General features: G+C 38.3%; 1 protein-coding gene across 2 annotated transcripts in view; it reads right to left on the reverse strand.

Annotated features, from left to right (window-relative positions):
• Positions 1-23361, reverse strand: part of LOC134211472 (uncharacterized) — a 107275-nt gene that overhangs the window by 64524 nt on the left and 19390 nt on the right. For both annotated transcript variants that reach the window (XM_062688354.1, XM_062688353.1), the window contains exons 2-4: positions 12404-12449; positions 2810-3028; positions 2641-2718 (exon numbers count right to left, since the gene is read on the reverse strand). In XM_062688354.1, the coding sequence (XP_062544338.1) occupies positions 2641-2718; positions 2810-3028; positions 12404-12449 (343 nt within the window). The remainder of the gene's footprint in view (positions 1-2640; positions 2719-2809; positions 3029-12403; positions 12450-23361) is intronic.

Raw genomic sequence — 23361 nt, forward strand, 5'->3', positions numbered from 1 at the left:
AAAATAAAGTGTGGAACATATTAGGAGCTTTGTATTTTCTTCATGTACTCTTTCAAGTTTCATTTATTTTCATTATCTATATAGTTTTATAGTCCTTCGAATTGTTCCCGTGTACCCATATCAAACACAAACGAAAACAAAGAACTGGAGCGTAAATTGTTTTGTTTATTTTTTGTGATATGATAATTATTAATGATAATAATAAATTATCGCGCATGATAATACTAAAAGCGATAAGATTTAAACCCCTTTCTTGAAATTTGATTGATATGGGAACATGTCATTGGTAATAACCTACACCTACAACCAATACATTTTCCAAATCAATATCTTCCACATAACGTACATATTCACATATGAGATTCCATAACATTGTAAATTAACGTCCAAGTCGGGTGGTTTAATCTCCGGAAATTGGCAATTAACTTTGATTGAACTGAATAACCTACATGTTTTTATATATTATTCATTCGTTCAATTTTTCGTTCCCTGTTCGTTGCCTTCAAATTGTGACATCTACTATTTGTTTTAGCAATGCTAGAACAAGGAATGACTTATATACTCGTTTCTATACTTTGTACAACATCAAATTGTAACTTTATGCGCAAACTAATTTTTATGCCCAAAACGAGAAAGGCACCAACACCTCTAGGTGGATTAATAAGGGTTTTATTATCTTTCCTAGATCTTCGAAGTAGGACAGTATTTATGTTAAATATTTGTAACGGCCTAAATGTAGTTGAATGAAATCATGTTTTATTGGCTGGTTGATCTGGAGCTAAACACTTTATTAAGTATAGTTGTTGATAATCTTTTTATTTGTGCATACACCAAACCCTTCGCCATAAGAAAATGTGAATATTTTTTTCAATAATTCTGTCAAAAAGATGCACTCGTAGCATATAAACAGCCCCTCATCGGAATGCAGATAGCGACCAAGTTACTCTATCGAATAATGGGGTTTGATAGTTTCTCAAACGTTTTCATTGTCGTCTATAAAACAGTGACAAAAAAGAACGATTCGTGGTTTAGGCTGGTCATTCCTTAAAAACTGAAATCCTTCATGAACTGGTTTGCAGTCCACCAAAATAATAGATTGTGTTTTTGCGGTATTTAAAGGTTTTTGAATTGCTTCGTCTGTACTAACGGTCCGGAATGGCGATAGCATGAAATCATGCCACTTGTTTGAGCGCATGGGGGAAGGTTGTTCGTCGTCAGCTGCTGAACTACTTTTGTTATGTAAGACCTGTTAGAACGAAATCGGCTGATGTATTGTTATTTGGTTTCCATTGATGTTGGTTTGCAGAAAGAAGCTGCTCTATTCATTGAGATGAATGGAGGATGCCAAACACCACACTGACTGAAGATACGAGTATCTCCAAGAAAGAAGAGGAAGCAAGCAAAATTATCGATTTGATTCGTTGTTCAGTGATGGTCAGATTTAGGACTTTATCAGATTAACTCATTTCAACTTGATGATTACTTTATTACAAAGTTTTTTTTTAATTTAAATGCATTAATGAGTATGGTTCTTTTTATATTACTTCCGATTTCGTGTTTAATCTCACGTTTTTTTTTGCAAAGTTTTGTTTCGTATTTTTGATAGTCCGACAAAGTGACTGATCGCCCGACCTCAATATGCCACCAAAATCTTTGCAACATGTTTATGAAAATGCTTATTTATGAAAAAAAAATATCATACGAGCATTCAGATTTAGTGCAAAATTTAGTGTAATCTAAATTTCGTACATATTATTTCGTAACTATTTCTGCTGAAAATTACAAACAAAAAAACTTTTAAATATTAAAGAGAAAAATCTTGGAATTCTCATGGTAAAATCTTCTGATTTTCCACGGCAAATTCTTCTTTATTTTCTTGGGATATTCTTTTGGGTGTGCATGAAATATTCTTCTAAATTTCCATTAGAAGTAATTCTTAGTTTTCACAAGAAATTTCCACGGGAAGTTTATGAAGACTTCCAAGTGATACTATTTTGAATTTCCTTAAGAAAATATTTTGAATTACGACGGGAAGCTATGACTTCTAAATTTCCACAAAAAGTTCTACTAAAATTCTCAGAACCTGCTGAACAAAGCGGATCACTCGAATAAGTGATTTTCAGATCAGACTATAATGATGAAATCTTACTCACGCATGTGGCCTGCCTGAATTCCTCTTCGCCAGATTATGGGTCACATGATGTGCGAATATTGATAATGATGAGAAATTAAATGATTTCACCGTACGTAGTAGAATTCTAAGGTACATTCGTCGGCAGGGCTTTTATTATTTGTTCCAGTTTTTGACACATGTCAAATGCAAATAACTTTTAATGACGTTGTGTTCATAACATAAAAGTGCGTTAAAACTTTCGTTGCCCCTACAACCATTAAATTAGGTGTGAGACAAATTAAATACTGCACAGAAAGACGATCGGTTTGTCGCACATAATTTGTCAACTTAGTTGCACTCTGGATACTTTGATAGACATACGGTGAAAGCGTATTATAACAAAATTATAGAAAAGTGTAATAAGAAACATACAACACATGTCTAACATGGAGTATGCTGTCTCTGTTTCGGTGCAACGATGAATTTATTCAATTTTTGTGCATGCTCTCTTGCTATTAAAAACTTACCGGTTCGCTGCCCTCGTGGGATAAAGATTCACGCGAGCTGTTCACATTATCGATGGGCTGGGTGACGACGATGCTTTTCTGCAAATGAGATGTTGGTCGGTGAGCGACAACGATGGGTTATTGTGTCACGCGTAGGTTATCCGTGGTACTAATTGTCAGCGTTACTCACCTTGTTGGAGCTTCCCCGTTTTCGTTGGATTTTGGGCGCCACCGTCGAAGAGATGGTCGCTCGGCCCGCGGTCGTCAGGGCAGCCGCCGCAGTGGATGCTGATGTAAGGGCGTGTGTGCTATAGTAGCTGCCATTGCTGAGGCTGTTATGGAAGCTCACAGGATCCGGCGTGGTTGCACTTGAACTGCCACTGTCCGTCGATTGCGTGAAGACAATTGTCTGAAATGGTTGCAGAAACAAACAAAGCATGTAAACCGCAAGTGCTTCGACTACACCTCATAAACGAAAATTTGACCATTGTTTTAACACATGCAACATGAGGTATGATGGCAGTGAATTTGAAATGAAATTTGGCACATGTTGGGAAACATCTTCACAGTGGACGGATCTGACCGCGTTTAATATAATCGGCCATATAAGATAGCCACAAAAATCAACGCCCGGAAAATGGAATTGTTTTTGTACACAGCTTAGGAGTTAACAGTCGTATTTACTTGAATGATGTTTCATTTTCGAACAGGGGAATTCACTTTCCATAAGCCGATCTAGTGTCATTCCATGTAATTCCATTACTTTGAACCTGACAGATATACTGCCGCTAACCGCAAGTCGAGCACATCTGTATATGGGCCTCCATATACAGATGTGCTCGACTTGCGGTTAGCGGCAGTATAGAGCTTCAACAAACAATGTTGTTCAAAGTATCAGTGAAGAAATCCTACTAAACAATTTGAAATAGTAGAAATTGTTTCTTTTATTCTGCTTAGCCATTTTTGATAGTAAATGATATTCTCTTTAATTACTAGAGATGTGCCAAAGAACATGTGACATTGTCGCGTGGTGGAGAAGAGACTCCAAATGTGCAGGGAAATAACAATTAGGATAAAAGGCTGCATTACTCCCACGTGGGCAGACACCTTTTTACTTTACTTTAATTATGGATCCTGTACACCTCCGGTGGTGCAGAGGGCCGACTTGAAAGATCTCCATCCTGAGCGTTGCCCGGCTATCGCTTTAACCTGTTGCCAGGTTAGATTTTGGTCGACTTCTTTTATTTCATTATTGAGGCTTCGCCGCCATGAGCCTCTGGGTCCGCATGTGCTGCGATGTCCCGCTACGTTCCAGTCTAATGCTTGTTTACAGATTTCGTTTCCGCCCCTACGTAGAGTGTGGCAGACACCTTGTAGTAGAACTGCCTTTCTCGCATTTAACCAATGTACCATACATATTGGTTCGAGTCACCATTTCTATATAACTTTTAAACGCAACAATCGATTGTTATCAAATTACATTGTGATACAGACCACGAACTCGAATTGTTCCAAAATAAACTGATTTTTCTAGGAATTCTTAGAGTTATTTTCCAGTTATTCCTTCCATGAATAATTTAGCAAACTACGCCAATAGTTTCTTTTGACATTCTTACAGAGATTCATTCGAAAAATTCTGTGGAAAGGCTTTTGTGATTTTATCTGGAAGTTCCATCAGAACTTCCGGTTCTCACGGAAATGTTAATGGAATTTCCAGATGAAAATTCCAAGGAAATTCTTGAAGTAATTTTTGAATGATTACTAGAAGAATTTCTGATTGAATTTCCGAAAAGATTTCCGGAAGAATTTCTAAAGAAATATCCGAATGTCTTAAGGAACTTCTAATTCAATTTTCGAAGGAATGTCAGAAAGAATTCCTGAAGGAATTATTTTTTTAGATTTTCGGAAATCCCTTTCTTATTACTGGATGAATTTGTTTAGTAAAATCTTGTAATAATTGCTGATGCAATTCATTAATAAAAATGGGAGGAGTTCCCAATTCGATTTCGGCAGGAATTCCTATAACAATTTCCAAAGGAATTCTTAAAGAAATTCATAAAACGATTTCGCCTAAAGAATTTTCGGAAGGTTTTTCTAAAACAATTTCCGTAGGTATAGGAATTCCTAAAAGATTTTCTTAAGGAATTTCTTAAAGAATTTCGAAAAAAAAATCTCAAAATGAATTTGTGAAGAAATTCTCAAAGGAATCTTCTTCTTCTTCTTATTGGCATTACATCCCCACACTGGGATAGAGCCGCCCCGCAGCTTAGTGTTCATTAAGCACTTCCACAGTTATTAACTGCGAGGTTTCTAAGCCAGGTTACCATTTTTGCATTCTTATATCATGAGGCTAATACGATGATAATTTATGCCCAGGGAAGTCGAGACAAATTCCAATCCGAAAATTGCCTAGACCGGCACCGGGAATCGAACCCAGCCACCCTCAGCATGGTCTTGCTTTGTAGCCGCGCGTCTTACCGCACGGCTAAGGAGGGCCCTACTCTCAAAGGAATCTTTAGATGAATTTTCGAAGAAATTCTGGAGAAATTTTCGAAACAAATTCAAAAGGTATTTCCAAAAAAATAATTGAAAAACTTTCCAAAGGATAAATTTTCGAAAGTTTTCCTTGAAAAATTTCCATAGGTATTGGTATAACGGAATTTTCGAAGAATTTTCCAAAATTATTCCTAAGGGAATTTCCAGAGAAATTTTCTGAAAAGAAAATCGTAAAGGAATTTCCTAACGAAATTTCCAAATTAAATCGTGAGGGAGTTTCCGAATTAATAAATTCCTGCTAGAATTTCTTAGGAAATTTCTTCAAGAATTGTTTCGGATTTTCTTGGGACTATCTCTGGAAATTACTTCGGAGATAAATCACAACATTCTTTTGGAAATTCCTCAAAATATTCTTTCAAAAATTCGAAGAAGGAATTATAAGAATAAGGTACCTCGGGGCAAGTGAAAATACGGAGTAAGTGGGTTCTAACTATGGCTGCCGATGAATCGATGAACGTTTATAATGGTAAGAATGTTCAGAAAAATGAAACAGAACTACTGTTTTGACTCAAATCCCGAACGTGACTCGTATTCCGGGTTTTAGCGCCCTCAAACTAAAACTTCCATCGGTTTTCCGCACTGATGATCTAGATTACAAACGAATTCGAGATCCTATGGAGAAAATGACAAGAATAATGCCAAAATGGTAATTTAAACGCAAGTGTTCGGAATATGAGTCATGTTCGGATTTTGAATCAAAACGGTAGGGGAAGAAGATCGGTTGTGGGCACCGTTAGATTATGGGCACCCCTTCGTATCTTTTGACAGATAACAGATGCTGTCATTCTGACAACCGTCATTTGTTCGATATAGCAAATATCTTCTTCTTCTTCTTCTTCTTGGCATTACATCCCTACACTGGGGCAGAGCCGCCTCGCAGCTTAGTGTTCATTGAGCACTTCCACAATTATTAACTGTGAGGTTTCTAAGCCATAGCAAATATAATATAGCAAATAAATATAATATAGCAAATATAAATATATAGTTACTATATATAGTAACGAGATGTGTTGTCCTCAATACCAAACCAAATAGACATCTCTACTTTGAACTAGAGGTGTGCGCCGGTCTGATATTCGTCGGTTGCGGCGTTTGTCAGAATTTCGGTCGGCGGCGGCGGCGTTTTCGTCGTCACGCCGACAGCCATTTTAGCCGGCGGCGTGGATCGGCGTGGCTATTTTTTAAAACGATTTCCTAACATTTTTTTTTTTGCATTTTTCGGGATATTTTCATGTCATTAAAAGAAGAATCTTTTGAATTTCGCATGAAAAATTTAATGCACTTCTCCAGAAAAATCTATAAGTTTTTCCAAAATTTGGAAAATATTTTCGGATTCTTTGAAGTTTCGAGAAATCTTTGGAATTACCAAGAGAAGCTCTTTTGAATTCCCAAACAAAATTGTTTGGAATTTCAGCAGAAAATTTATCGCAATTTACATGAGAAACTTCAGAATTTTCACAAAAAAACGATCTTAACTTCTACAGGAAAAATTTCGGAAATTTATGAAAAGTTCCTGTTGTGTTTCTGTTGAGTATTTTTTCGAATTTGCACAGAACATTATTGATAATTGTAGTAAAGTGCGGCTGGAAGAATGGATGTTTTACCGTTGGCTTTCTCAGTCTAGAATAATAAAGACGGCTAGTTTGGCATGGCCAACGATATAACAGTCAATTCTTAAGAATTTCCGCAGAATTTCTTGGAATGATCAGTTTCCGCTGAGGATTGTTCAAAATGTTTCAACGAAAAATTGTTCGAAATTATTGGATTTCTACGGGAAATTCTTTGTACAGTAGACGTTCGATAACTGAAAGTCATTTAACTGCAATGCTTTTAACTGAATTTCGAAAGTTACATCAGTTTCGCAATTATCGGACAGCTGAGCTTCAAAACGATGTCAAAGTCGATGATAGCTGCATAGCAGTGAACAATCAGATGCACATCTTTTTTGACGACGTCTGACAATTGTTTGACGTATAGAATGCGTCGCAGTTATCGAACGCCATTTGCTAACTGAAACGAAAATATTTTGCTGTTATCGAAGAACTAATGTATTGTCCATATGAAATTCTTGGGTAATTCCATTGGCCGAAAGCCGTATGTTTGATCTGGTAATTTGGTCGAAAAAGTCGTTTTCCCTAACAGTTCGTTTGGCCAAAAAGGTCTTCTTCTTCTTCTTCTTATTGTCATTACATCCTCCACTGGGAAATTGCCGCCTCGCTGCTTAGTGTTCATTCAGCACTTCCACAGTTATTAACCGCGAGGTTTTTAAGCCAAATTACCATTTTTGCATTCGTATGTCATGAGGCTAACACGATGATACTTTTATGCGCAGGGGAGTCGAGACAATTTCCAAACCGAAAATTGCCTAGACCGGGACCGGGAATCGAACCCAGCCACCCTCAGCATGGTTTTGCTTTAGAGCCGCGCATCTCGCCGCTAGGCTAAGGAGGGCCCCTCCCATGGTTATCAACCCAAAATGCCGTTTGGCCGATATGATCGTTTGACAGAAGGATCATTTGTCCGAAAATATCGTTTAGGTCAACAGGTCATACAGACAAATGTCAATAACTGAATGGGTAATTTAGTCCAAAATATCCATCCGTTTGGCCTTATGGCATTTACGTTGAAAACGCCTTTTGTCAAACAACCGTTGAACGAAATTTCGTAACATATCTACTTTTAAGTCAATACTGGCATTTAAGCCAAATGCCATCTGACCAAATCCCATTAAGCCGAATTGAACGTTTATCCGAAACTGTTATCCGGTCAAAAATGGTTTTACCAAATATGTAGTTTGACAGAAAACGACAAAGAGCCGAAATGGATATTTGGCCGAAAAAAAAAACGCTTAACCGAATAGATCATTTGACCGTTTGATAGGAATGCTAATTTGGCCCGAAAATGTTCTTTCTGCAAAACAACCCTTCTGGCCGAACGGCATTTTCTGTCAAATGGCCTATTCGTCTAAACGTCTTTTTTGGCAAAATGATCGCAGAAAGGACATTTATGGGTCAAATGGCTCTTTCTGCCAAATGACATTTTTTAACAAACGGCATTTTTACTCAAATGATGTATATTGACTTTTTCACCCGAACGGCATTTTCAGCCAAATGACCTGTTAGGGTAAACAACTTTTAACAGGTCCGTCCAGATTTTCCTTTCGGCTGTACATCGCTTTCGGCCAAACTACATTGTCGGTCAAACCAGTTTTGATCTGATAACAGTTTCCGTGAAACGTTTTGCTAAATGGTACCTGGCTAGATGTCTTTTGGCCTAAAGTCCAGTATTGACTTAAAAATAGAGGCCACGGAATTTTGTTCCATATTATCCGTTCAGTACGAGGTTCAGTCATTGAAATTTGGCCGTATGACCCCATTGGACCAAATGACATTTTTGGCCAAATGGCCCATTCTGTCAAAAAACTATTTCTGCTAAATGGCATTTTTGGACAACGAACGTTTCGGCCAGACAACCTGTTAGAGCAAACGGCTTTTTAGGTCAAATTACCAGCTGCCCGTCTGTCACTTTCGGTCAATGTAACTTACCAAGAATTTATAATCAAAAATAGAGAGAATTTTTTGAAGAAATCCAAAAATAATCCTAAAAAATTCTGAGCATTTTCCGATGTTTTAAAGTAGGCTATGCCAAACTAGCCGTTTAATGATGAACTTTTTCCTGCGAAAAAAAATCACTCTAATAAATTAATCTTAATTAGCCCGTATCGGCCTGAGTGAAGGAAAATAATTCAAATCACTGCCATTTCGTCATTTTAGTCGTATTGGCCTGGTTTCATCACTGTTCTGATCGTACGGATCCCAGAATTCAGAATACATTTTGGGACTTGTGATGTGGCCCTCCTATCCGGAGTTATTCCGGTGGGTCACTGGGTCAGATGCAGTAAATTTGACCACAACTTCCTTTTTTGGCTCTATAAGTGCAACAAAATGTTACTTTTTAGTCTCATTCCTTTCATTTAGGTTCATTTGTATGTAGGGTTTATATCAGTACCAAAAATCATGATGACACCTGTTCCAGAAATGACCAAAACGGGGTTTCTTCGAACTGACCCTTTGGGAACCGGCCCAAAATGGACAGTTCAATATTTTTGCACCATACTAGCAATATGGGAATCAAACTTCAGCATTTTGGAAGACGAATCGAATTATAACATCCAGATATCACCCCGGGCCCAATTCCAAGGCTCTTGGAGAAGCCTTCGGGGCACCAAAATCAACCAATTTCAAAATATTACAAACTTTGGCAATATTGGTATCAAACTTCAGCATTTTGCAAGACAAGTGGGATTATGACACCCAAATATGATATTGGCAACCTTTTGGCCAGATCCGAGGCCCTTCGGGATGTCTCCCGGGGCACACAAATCGGCCAATTTCAAAATATCATATTGGGGAAGTCAACGTTAAAGCACAGACAAACAGACGTAACAGCATAAACATTTTTCTGAAAAATCCATCGCCCAGCTCCTCTACCACCATCTTGCGAGCTTCTTACACAAAACAATGTTTCGTATGACATAGTCACCAGAAGGCGCTAGAGTGGAATGTCAAACTCGAAGGATTACGACGCTAGCGCCTCTAGTTGTGAAACGCGCAATCAATCAAATTCAAATTGGTCGTTTAAGTTATGGTCGATGATATTTTCCTTAGTGTTACGTCTGTTTGTCTAAGTATGCGTTAACAATTTTGCTGAAATATCGTTTTTCTGGGTCCTACTTGCTCCGGGGTACCTTAAATCAAACATTTATTTGGAAACTCTTTTACGAATTTCTCTGGTACCTACAACTCCTTAAATTCTTTTAGGAAATCCTTCAGAAATACCTTAGCTAAGGTTGGCTTAGCTTTGACTGACTACACATATCTATGGCTGCTACTCCGTGATTGATCAGAATCAGTGAAATTGCTCAAAGACTCAACTGAATGATTGACTGGGATTACAATGTTATGAAAACTCATATGTGAATATGTACGTTATGTGGGAGATATTGATTTGGAACATATATTGGAGGTAACCACTTTCCCTTCGATGGGACTCGAACCATGACCTCCGTCGTCCTTCGTAGCTTAGTTGGTTAAAGCACCAGTCTAGCGTACTGTAGAGTAATGAGTTCGAGTCCCATCGAAGGGAAAGTGGTTACTTCCAACACATTTTCCAAATCAATATCTTTATGCACTTTTTTAAAAAAGAAATTGCTGCAGCAATTATTTAAGGAATTTCTTCAAAAAAATCTTCTAGTATTCCTTAAGAAATTCCTTGTGAAACTCTAAAAAGAAATTCTGTTTGGAGTTCCTACGAAATTTCTGCAGAACTTCATTGAGAATTTTTTTTTCAATTTTTCCAGGATTTCCTTTTTTGAGCTTTTTTTTATTGTTTAAGAAATTCATTTAAATGGATTTGGAAATTACTTTTACTCTTTCGGAAATTTTGTTTGGAAATTCTTTGAAATTTCCGTTAGAAACTCTTCTTAAAATTCTTTTAGAATTTGAAATTTAATCCCTTATAAATTCCCGAAAAGACTCTTCCAACAAAATTTTGAAATTTTGAATAATTCTTCCTGGAATTTCGGAAGAAAGTTTTGATACATTTGCAAAGAATTTTCTAAAGGATTCCCTGGACGAATGCCAATAGGAATTTCTGCCGTAATTTTTTTTTTCTAGTGTAAATTTTGGGGAGAATTTTCAAAAAAATCAGAAGAATTTTTTAAAATATATTTTGAAAGAAATTATGAAGTTAATATTTCTGAACAAATTTTTGAAGGAATTTCCAAAAGAATTCCTGAAATTTTCGTTGGATTTCTCGTCCTTTAGTTTTCCGAAGGTATTAACAATTTCTGTACGTATTCTTGAGGAATATCCAAAGGATTTTCGAAGAAATTTCCAAAGGAATTTCTAAAAGAACTTCTGGAGAAACTTTTATGAATTCGTAATGGAATTTTTGATGCAATGTTCGAAAGTTTCTTAGAAATGCTATTTTGAATTTTCGATAAAATGTTTTGAAAAATTTCCAAAGGAATTTTTGGATTAATCTCAGAAGTAATTTCCGGAAGAATTCTTGGGGAAATTAGGAAATGTTGGAAATGCCTTCAAGATTTCCTTTACAAATTACGTTAGAAAAAAATAACACATTTTGTTAGTTTATGCCATAGTCAAACAGTATTGAGTAATGTGTTTCACTTGGACTGAAATCGTTCACATTAATGCAATGTTTACGGTAATCGGATGCTAACAAAAAGGGGTTATTTTTGTCTGCCTTGTAGATTAGTAGTCTAGTTTCTCACATACAAATAAGGTGAAAGTTTAAGCGTGAACAGCTATGAAAATCCAAAAAGATATATTTAGCGTAAATGTCAATATTGGACCCTTAGGGAAAGTGCTTACGAATAACGGCTTGTATCTATCTAAGGGCACGTTTGGAACAAAAGGAAATCACATTATACCATGGATGGAAGTTTTAAATTCACAATTTTGTCCTGAGCTGATTGTGTATACATTCTCAGATTTTTAACGAACACGTTAACGAAGCACGATTTGAGTAGTAGCTAACGCATAGCAACCCCCTGCTCCCCCCTTATTTACGCCAATGAAGAAAGGCAAGAAAAAATAAACATATTTCGACATTCAGGGTAGTGATCCAGTATCTTTTCATTTTGATAGTAACTCTGGCTGGCCCTGTTTGAGCAATGAGCATCATATTCAATTTTAGCGATGACTTTGATTGATTGTTTCAAAAGTAGCCATCCTGACTGATCTTTTTTTTGCAGCAGCTGACCAAAAAAAACCGAATTGATGCAATTTCTTCAACTGTGGTCCCAGCTTCTTGAACAATGCCCAAATTTTCTATAAGATGTTTATCTTGGTGCGTCGCTGCCCACAAAATTTATCTGATTAATCAAATTGGGATCGCTCTCTTCATATCCTATTACTTGACCGGTCAAACATGCACCCGTCCATTAGCAACATGTGTTCCAATTGTCATGCTCGGTTTAGATTTCACACTGACCCAGCTATTCGCATTAAAAACCGCCACTTCAGGCTAGTAAAGCCCTGCACACACAGACAATCGGATCGAATGGGTCAGGCAGTTGCCTCAAACTTTTGCCTCTTGACTGACTTCCAAGCAGCACCCACAGAGGCATCGCCGAAGATAAGTCTATGGGGCAGTAGACTAAATGGCCGTCGCACACCTCACCGGCGCTGAACTAATAACTCACCTGTGCTGCCACTATGATGAAAGCACACCAACCGACGTGACGTAACCTGAAACAATAAGAAATATTTGTTTTTATTAGATTTTTCAGTTTTTCTTCGAGTATCTTTGCGCGTAGACTTGAGGATGAACGAACAAATGGATGCATTGGTTTTTTTTGCTGAATCTATTGGAGCAGATGCGGCTTTGTTGAGCGGATTGGGAGGATTCATGGGGGCGCATTTTGACATGATGAGAAATGACCCGAGGAGACCCAGTAAAGCAGATAAGCTCAAATCAGATGCAGTCAGTCGGTCCGCGCTAGATAATTTCAAGAGGAAGATATGCAACTTTTCTCGGATCGTGCGGATATTATTCAAGAAGCTCGATTGATGAGTCAACACCGTGCGTAGCAAAGTGGTACGTGTATTGGACAATCGGATGCAATGAAAGGAAACCATCAACTATGATAAACGATTGGATGCATTTTTTTTTTCGTAAGGTGAATTAATGAAATTTAGTGCAATACTCCAATGTAACTTTGTTCCTATGCTGTTCTAGTATCAGAAGTTTCCGCATTACCGGTTTCGAATGATTTCTGTAACGATTTTTCTTAAGGTTCAAATGTCATACATCAAATCGACTTCTTTTTCTTGCTGTTCCCTTCTTTTTTTTGCGGAGAGCCTACTCATTCGCTCAGATCTGATATTGTACAAAGTACACAAACATTTCAAAAGGTATCAAACTCTATATATTTCCACAAAATATTAACGTCCTTTTCAATACCTGTACAGTAGACTGGCCCAGATTACTATGGGGAGAAAAAAATATTGTCGAATTCCACGGGGCACCCTCCAGAATTGTGTCTTTGGGTGAGAAAATCAATCTCTAAAAATTTCAGCTCAATCGCTTGTTGCATAAGCTGGCGCATTTGATTTGAAGTTTGTATGGGGATTTCAGCCAAAATGTATAGGAAAACACACCTCCGTCACTCATTCGATCTGGAAATTGGTTCTGATTGCTCGATTGACCTCAGAATTGCAAAAACGGCAGTTGGTATCCTACAGAACAATTTCACAGAACATTGCATGATGATTAAATGATCTTTTATACAATTTTCGGCTGATTTATTAGGAGCTGATTTGTGTATTTTTGGGTTTTTTGATCGAATCGCATCAGCCGAAACCTATATAAAACCTAACCTATGTTCTGTGAAATTGTTCTGTAGCATACCAACCGCCGTTTTTGCAATTCTGAGGTCAATCGAGCAATCAGAACCAATTTCCAGATCGAATGAGTGACGGAGGTGTATTTTCCTATACATTTTGGCTGAAATCCCCATACAAACTTCAAATCAAATGCGCCAGCTTATGCAACAAGCGAATGAGCTGAAATTTTCAGAGATTGATTTTCTCACCCAAAGACACAATCCTGAGGGGTGCCCCGTGGAATTAGACAACTTTTTCTTTCCTGGGCCAGTCTACTGTACAGCGCACAGATTATAGTGATACGCATAAACAACCTCAAACATGCATCTGAGATTGATTTGTTGTGCATCCTTCTCCTAAAATTACACAATTTCCTACATGCATTTTACATGAATGTAAAATTATGATGCAGTTGACTACCTTCTCAAATGTTCGTCCAGATTCAACGGATTGTTTACATGACCATATGATCGGTCTTCTCTCTGTGTACATGAAAAGTGATGCAGTTTTAGCATTACATTATTATTTTACTTAGCATTACATTACATTATCAACACTTGAATTATGAAAAAAATAAATAACCTGCGTTGCTTATGAATGCTTGCGTTTTTACAGTTCTAGCTCACATGCGTAGCATAGCATGAAAAGCATCATTTTCATAGATTATTGCTTGATGTTTACGTAGGGTATCTGTTTCTATATCAATAACAATATGGCAATGCGCCTATGAAATGCATTGATTTCACACCCAATAATCAAGAAACATTTGCATAATTATGCTCGGCTCACGTAATTTTTTATTGAAAACAATTTGGAAACTTCAAAAATGAAATTATTATCACATTATAGGAGTATTTAGCTGAAAAACATCATCACCGCAATGTACCTATTTCAATAACATTCAAAAACAGTTCATCCTATGCTTGTACCTATATCAATAATACTGTTTCCAACATCAAATACGCACACTATTACTTATACACACACGTTACGATATGATTGCAGTGATGCCGAATTCTTCAATGTTTTGTATTTGAGTTGAAATACAATTACAAAATTGCAGTTTTTGTTGAAGTTTTTCAATTTATCAGTTTAATATTATGTTTGTCATAGATTATCTTTTCGATATACCTTATTTTACAAACATAAGAGTTGAATTTCACAGTGATAGTTCATTCAAGCATTTTTGAAATAAAAATCTAGGTCGGCAACCCTTGAGAGTACTGCAAGCCATGTAAACAGTTTGGAATACGGACAAGGATAATTTAGACGTTGTTCGAAATAAACCTATATCAAACTATAGGAAATCGCGTTGGTTTTTCAAATATAATTATACTTATAGTGAAAATGTGATGTGCTTTATATGTTGTGAAGTGAATTTTAAAAGGATACATTTGTGTTAGCTTGAAATTAAGTGGAAAACAACGGCGTGAAAACAGATGAATCTGCTAGTAGCAATTGAGCAGTGCATCAAACCATCAGTTCGGAGGTAGGAAAATGAAAATAAAAGTGTTTTATAATTTTATCTTTTAATAATTCAATTCTTGTGAATTACTTAACGAAATTCTTGAATAATATTCCAAACATTCAAGAATGTGTTCCATCCATTATTGTGTACATACGATGTGAGAAATTGTAATTAAATTGATTTTTTATTTGGCTTATCGACGATTGGGATTAATATACGGGCTGTTATTAATATGGGAACAGATACCCTACATATTCGAGAAATGAGCATAACATATAGAACAAATCAACACGATGATTTTCGAGTATCTGCAAAGTATAAGAGAGCGTGAGAGTAAATCGACGGTTTCCTCCTGGAAAAATATTTTTTCAACTTGGCAATATTTTCTGCAAAAGGCAGTTTTTTCAAATAATATTACGATATTCATCCAAATGAAGCATCCCACGGATGTATTGAAGTCACCACTATATGTTGATATAGTTTTAAAACAAGAGTGCTTCCCCGATTCAGCTGGGGAATGCATTTTCTCCACAGTGGGCGGATTTTTTCCTGGGGGTGGTACAAGCACGTGGCTGTTTTCTTGTCAATGACTGGATTACGGTAATTTGGGCCTTAATGGTTCTAACTTGAACAACCGTTTTTCGATATGCATATTGCATAGTTGTTTTTTGGTGAATTTATCTAGTGCCGAACACAAAACTCATTTAACGAAAAACTCTCTAATTATCCGGATTATGTTTACTTGTATACAATATACATGATCTTTGTTACAAACTATGTTTGATCATTTGCACACGTTTTTCAACGATGTATTTTGATGATGAATTTTGGTGGAAAAAAATCACGGTTCAGAAAAGAAATTCCGCGAAATTCCGAGCGAGGATCGCAGCAAGCCATGCGCGCGGACGATTGCTTTTAAATTTGCTGTCACGGTTTTTGTTCGTTTCCACAAGAAATAGATTCGGCTGATGTATATATTTTGCATATGTATTAGAAGAAAAAAGTTTAAGTTATGACTTAAGTAAGTGACTTTTACTCAAATGTATTCTTATTTGAGCGTGCGAAATCGTTTGTGTAGTTTAAATACGGGGATGTATTTGGTGAAAACATGTCCCAAGAAACCAAAAGTACGGATAAGATGGGATGTTTTGGCTTGAGCAGCTTGCTTTTTAAGTAATTTTTTGTATGGCTGGAGCGCAAAAGTGAACTTTGAAGTTCTGTTAATGTGCTTGGAACTCGATGTGAACCAAGAGTGAACTAATTGGTTCGTTTAGGAACAAATTTAAGTAAAATGTGAACTTTTGGTTGCTTGGGGTATCAATGTGTGATAATACCAGGAAAATATGGATCAATATAGAATTGCTCGGAATAGCGCTGGAAAAGTAGTGGTATTTTAGTGGACACTAGTTGTAGTCTTCCTCAGTTCATTTATACGGAATTGTATCAACTTGGTGAGATTGTTTCAATAGGGGGATTCAGTTAACGGCGTAGGTTGCTGTGTATCTGTTTATGGAAATGTTTCATAGGCGATTTGAAATATGTCCCTAGTGATTGAGTGTGAAACATTTCTATAATCAGATACGCAGCAACCTACGCCGTTAAGTGTATACCCCTAATATGTTTTTATATGATTCCAAAACTAAATACGCGCTGGATTTAAAAATCCGGAAGTTTGTTTATGGATCCATTATCCAATTGATAATGGTAGCATAAACAGGCGGGGCTTATTGCAAGTGAAAGTGACCTCGGACTGGACGTGAGTTACCAGGCAGTCTGAAATGGGTCACTGGAGCTGCAGTAGAGCTAACACCTTCTAACTCCCGGGCTAAAGCTGACTTTATTAAAGACAGCTTTCTTCCATAATACCACTGCCGGACAGTGGGGGTTAGATTGAAGATACACACACAAAAAAAATCAAGGTTCAGAAAAGTGTTCTCAAGTACCGTCGTTCGGGGTGAAATTGGGCCTAGGGGGTAAGATTGGGCCAAAAACGAAAAATGTCAGAAACTATTACGAATTTTGATGAAAACTTCAAACGGTTCTAAATTATTTTAAAATTCACGTCTAAGGAATCACAAAACAAATTTCAAGAACTAATGGTGCTCGTACCACAATGCTTGGAATTTGAATGTAAAATTATTGATCGAATGAACCCGTATTAAAATAGCGTCAGTAATACCCCATAAATCTATTACATAACTAGTTTTTAGATCGATAGGTACCTGGTTATCATGTTATGATAATCTGCTGTTGTTTTATCGAATTTTATGAATATTTATAGGGGAAATGTTAGGATCTCCATCTCACTGTACATATATCCATCTCATCGCTAAACAAAGAAATACGGCACCAAATTCGTCGCTTCTTTTTGTCAACATGCGTGCTCACTGCTGAAAAAAATCACAAAAATTATAAACATACCAAATTCCTTACCATTGCTTTGTTTTTGATTGGATGGAAATAGGAGCTATGAGATGAAGTGGCGAACCGTTCCCCTATAGCAGTGCTGGTTTTTCGTGACAACGAGCAATGCATGCTAAAAAGGGTGAGATTGGGCCAAGCTTTTGGTTGATTTGTCTTACATAGTTGATAAGAGCCGTAAAGTAGGCAATTATTTTTAATGAACGATTGAATCGTTGCATCGTCACCGCTGACTGAACTTTATTCTACTTGGCCCAATGTCACCCCCTGTGAGGGGTGAGAATGGGCCAATTTTAAACAACATATAATTTTGAAGAATTTCCCTCATTTATTATTTTTTCCCCACACAGTGGTAAATTTATTATTCAAGCTTGTACCAAACTAATCAAAACTTGATTCCAATGTTAACTACTAGAGATTTGTAACATTTACTTGGAGCATATAACATTTTGACCCAATGACACCCCCGTTGACGGTATCGGACATTATTTCATCATATTCAAATATGACCAAGTTTCTTTTACATGAGCAAAGAAATCATTTAGAATAGTGATATTTTTCAATTGCTTTAAGTTAATATTAAGCCACGCAGTCTGCCGAGGGTCCGCAAATCGTCCTCGGCCTGATCGATTGACCTTGCTTGCTGTTCACCTCGCCTTCTTGTTCACGTCGGATCGTTGTCGAAAACCATTTTCACCGAATTACTGTCCGACATTCTGGCTACGTGCCCGGCCCACCGCAGTCTTACGGTTTTCGTGGTGTGAACGATGGATGGTTCTCCCAGCAGTTGATGCAACTCGTGGTTCATTCGCCTCCTCCACGACAGTACGTGGCCATCGCCATCTGCACCCCACCATAGATGATACGCAGCACTTTCCTTTCGAAAACCTCCAGTGCGCGTTCCTCCTCGAGCATCGTCCAGGCCTCGTGTCCGTAGAGAACTACTGGTCTAATAAGCGTTTTTAAAAAAGTCAGTTTGGTACGACGACAAACTCCGTTCGATCGGAGCGTTTTGCGAAGTCCAAATTATTGGAATATCAGGTAGTGTGCGACGCTTCGCTGTAGATCGTAGATGGTTAGGAAGCAGGCGCCAGTTGGTTGTAGTTGCTCTTGGGTAGATTAAGGAATATTGTTATCCTATTGCTGAATGGCAGAAGTATCAGTCAGTAGCGTGCCGTGGAGTGAAAGGGACTCTAGTTGTTACTCTTTGTGAGGGGGATCCCTCTCTTCCGGCCAACAAAAATAACTAACGATTTCCTGTCATGATGCGTCTCCGAATTTTGTGCCAAAATATCAATGTCGTCGGCGAAAACAAATAATTGGGCGGACTTCATGAAAATCGTACCACTCGTGTCAATCCTTGCCATTCGTATTACTCCGTCCAATTTATTTATTTATTACCAGAGGGGACGTTTAGCAATGTGATGACGCGGTAGTTTCTACAGACCAGCTTATCGCCCTTTTGGGACCCACGACACCTTCCACCCACTCCTGCGGCAGAACCTCAAACCTCAACCTCCCAAACCTTGGTAATTACCCAGTGCAGCGCTCTAGCCAGTGCATCACCACCATATTTAAACAGCTCTCCTGGTAGTTGGTCAACTCCAGGGGCTTTGTTGTTTTTCAGCCGGCCGATCTCATCCTGGATTTCCTGGAGATTCGGAACCGGAAGTCGTTTATCCTGCGCACGTGCTCCCACCATACCGCCACCGTTTTGTCTGCCACATCGCCATTCAGGTGCTCTTCGTAGTGCTGCCGCCACCTTTGGATCCGCTCTTGCTCGTTCGTAAGAGGGTTCGTTTATGTTTATGTCCTTACACATATCGGGATATGGCACGTGGCCCTTACGTGAACGCTTCAACTTCTCATAGAACCACAAAGAACATTCGTACGTTATTAGCGCGGTATAGTTGCTCCGTCTCTCGGTACGGTAGCGCGGCACAGTTGCCCGATCTTGATCTTCCTGCTGGCGCTTTTTGTTCCTAAAAATCGAGTTTTGTCTGCCTAATTTCGCTAATAGTGCGCTAGTCCTATTAGGCCCTAATTAGACTAGGGCGCCATTAGCGAAGTTAGGCTTAACGTACGGATTGCGAGAAAAATCTAACTTCGTTGGTCTCCTATTCCGGTTTTCAACTTAATTGAGCATATGCAATTGAAACGTTCCATTCTGTTACGACAATCTAGGGCTTAAGCGGCACCTCCGTTAATAGAAGGACCGTAGATTGAATTCTTATCCCGGCATGAGACTTCTTTCCCAAAGGCAGGTTATAGTGTTGGCAGAAATTTATGTTCCAAATTTGAACAGACCAAGAAAAGCCCAACCAGTTACGTTCTAATCTTATAAACTAATACACCTCAGACTCAATCGATCACGAAGTGTATCTTGGCTAAAATACAACCAATTCAATCATCGTCACAAGCTTAAACCCACTAGAAAAGGTGGAATTCAACTAAATTAGAAGAAAGTAATTCAACTCATTCCATTTTATTTCGATTTTTATTATCAACTTATTATCAACTATCTATTATTATTTATTATTTATTTATGAAATACGTAACTCAAGACAAATAAATCTTATTATGTTACATGATATTATGGTGGGGTGGTGGAAAATTAACGCATAGTTGGAGCCTCTTTAGCCATGTGGGAAGACGCGCGGCTACAAAGCAAGACCATGCTGAGGGTGGCTGGATTCGATTCCCGGTGCTGATCTAGGCAATTTTCGGATTGGAAATCGTCTCGACTTCCCTGGGCATAAAGTATCATCGTGTTAGCCTCATGAGTCATGATATACGAATGCAAGAATGGGAACCTGGCTTAGAAACCTCACAGTTAATAACTGTGGAAGTGAGGGGATGTAATGCCAATAAGAAGAAGAAGATGTTTCAAACAATTGAAATTTCGGTTTTTTTTTTCATTCAAAAGCAGGGAATTAATATTTGAGCAACGCCTAACACTATACTCTTTGTCATCAACAAAGTTTGTTACTGACAAACGTACCTAACGACAAACCTTTATCAGAACACTAAATTAATGATTTCGTGTGTGTTACTTCTACGTGAAGTTAAACGATTTACAATGATATGGAAATGCTAATATCATCTTCCAAACTTGGACGTACATGTTCATGATAGCATTAGAGGCGAAAGTATAGAATTGATAGTTCCGTTAGGATACGGCAGGCATGAAGAATGTTTTTATAGAAGTCGATTTGAAAGCGAGCGGAGGGCAATATTTGTGATGGACGCAATGAGAAAACAGAACTGTGCAATAAAAATCCTATTCGACTAAATGCTGATGTCATATTAGAAATTTGGAGACAGTACTCGTCGATAGCAAATCCTTCCGCACGCGATGGCATATGAACAAGTCAAACCACCTTCCTTTTGCCAGTGGAGAGATATCAGCTTCCACACTGATACTCTTCCCTCCCTCTTCATACGGGAGCTTGGCAGAAGGAAGGTCGTGAGATTTATACCATCACAAATATTGCCCTCCGCTCGCTTTCAAATCGACTTCTATAAAAACATTCTTCATGCCTGCCGTATCCTAACGGAACTATCAATTCTATACTTTCGCCTCTAATTCTATCATGAACATGTACGTTAGGGTGGCTCAAATTAGTATGGGAAAAACTTTGTTCAATTTTTTTGATGGGCCGCCCTCTTATTCGGTTCTATTTGATGCCCTGATGCTCTGGACAAAATTTCAGCCAAATCGGACAACGTTTGGGCGGTGCTAAACTCGTTGGAAATTTATATGCAAAAATGTATGCAGAAACATCCAAAAACAGTGAATTGCAGTTGGACGGCACAACTTACGATGAAGAACTATGATACTCATTCAGATCTTGAAGAATTTAATACAGAATGTTATGCAGAAAACCGCGAGAAGATTAGAGTTTGCCCGGCTAAGTTATTAGCATATCTCTGAAGTGGGATTTGAGCAAATTTCGTTTCTTTTACCTTTGAAAAGAAATAAATTCACCTCTACAACACTCCGGTAAAATGCTAATATCCTTTGCCTAATTAACTCTAATCTTCTCGCGGTTTTCAGCATAACATTCTGTATTTAATTCTACAAGAGCTGAATGAGTATCATGGTTCTTGATCGTAAATTGTGCCGTCCAACTGCAAATTACTGTTTTTGAATGTTTCTGCATACATTTTTGCATATAAACTTCCAACGAGTTTAGCACCGCCCAAACGTTGACCGATTTGGCTGAAATTTTGTCCAGAGCATCAGGGCATCAAATAAAACCGAATAAAAGGGCGGCCCATCAAAAAATTTGAAAAAGTGTTTTTTGAGCCACCTTAATGTACGTCCAAGTTTGGAAGATGATATTAGCATTTCCATATCATTCTTTATCAGAAGCCAAACACAATATGACAAGAATCATTTGCCTTGCATGCTCATATATTTCCCAAACTCCGATGCTAATTTTGCAATCATTGTTCGATTCTCGAATATTTCCATAAAACCAGAAACTGTGATAGCATAAGCCCGAAAATTGCTCTAGAAATAATGCAAAATAACGGGATGAAAAGTTAGCAACAAGATTGTCTTCGTTTTTGTTGCTGACAAAATTTTTCGGATCTTTGTCATTATTATCTCCGACAAAAACAAAGCTTTGTCGTTGGTTTTCTTTTGTCGCTTGTTTTGCGTGCGCATTCTAAAAAAATGGATTCCCTGTTCAAAAATTATCTTCTTCCTACAGTGCAACAGACGTCTCACTTAGAACAAAACGCAATCAAAATCATCGTCACGGAGTAATTATCGCCCAATTCTAAATTCACTGTGTTTGGACAAGCGGCAACCAGATGTGGTGCGTGAACGTCAAACACAAGCAAAATCGATGAAAGCGCCATCAGTGGCCGATTGACCACCTACAAAAAATTGAATTCACCGTTAAAAAGGTGAACGATGGAACATGTGTTGAGTGAGACGTCTGTTTCCCTGTGGTTACACCTTTAAGGAAAAATGTACTCCCATATTTAGCAGTGCGATGACGATGGATCTGCTGTTCAACATTGCGCTAGAAGGTGTCATGCGGGAGCCGGGTACGATTTTCAACAGATCCAGTCAATTTATTTGCTTTGTGGATGACATGGACATTGTCGGCCGAACATTTGCAAAGGTGGCAGAACTGTACACCCACCTGAAACGTGAAGCGACAAAAGTTGGACTGGTGGTGAATGCGTCAAAGACAAAGTACATGCTTGTGGGTGGAACCGAGCGCGACAGGGCCCGCCTGGGAAGCAGTGTTACGATAGACGGGGATACCTTCGAGGTGGTCGAGGAATTCGTCTACCTCGGACCCTTGCTGATAACAATGTTAGTCGTGAAATACGAAGGCGCATAATCTGTGGAAGTCGGGCCTACTACGGGCTCCAGAGGAAACTGCGGTCAAAAAAGATTCGCCACCGCACCATGTCCTCTACGGACATGAAACATGGACAATGCTCGAGGAGGACTTGCAAGCACTCGTAGTATTCGAGAGACGGGTGCTTAGGAACATCTTTGGCGGTGTGCAAGAAGACGGTGTGTGGCGGCGAAGAATGAATCATGAGCTCGCCCAGCTCAACGGCGAACCCAGTATCCAGAAAGTAGTTAAAGCCGGAAGGGTACGGTGGGCAGGGTATGTTGCAAGAATGCCGGACAGCAACCCTGCAAAGATGGTGTTCGCTTCCGATCCGGCAGGTACGAGACGACGTGGAGCGCAGCGAGCGATTTGGGCAGACCAGGTGCAGAACGACTTGGCGAGCGTGGGGCGTATTCGAAGATGGAGAGATGCGGCCCCGAACCGTGCATTGTGACGTCAAATTTTTGATACAGTGTTATCTGTTTAGATGTTAACTAAATAAATGAAAAATGAAATGAATCCT

Source organism: Armigeres subalbatus, chromosome 2, assembly GCF_024139115.2.
Source record: "Armigeres subalbatus isolate Guangzhou_Male chromosome 2, GZ_Asu_2, whole genome shotgun sequence".
Classification (NCBI taxonomy): domain Eukaryota; kingdom Metazoa; phylum Arthropoda; class Insecta; order Diptera; family Culicidae; genus Armigeres; species Armigeres subalbatus.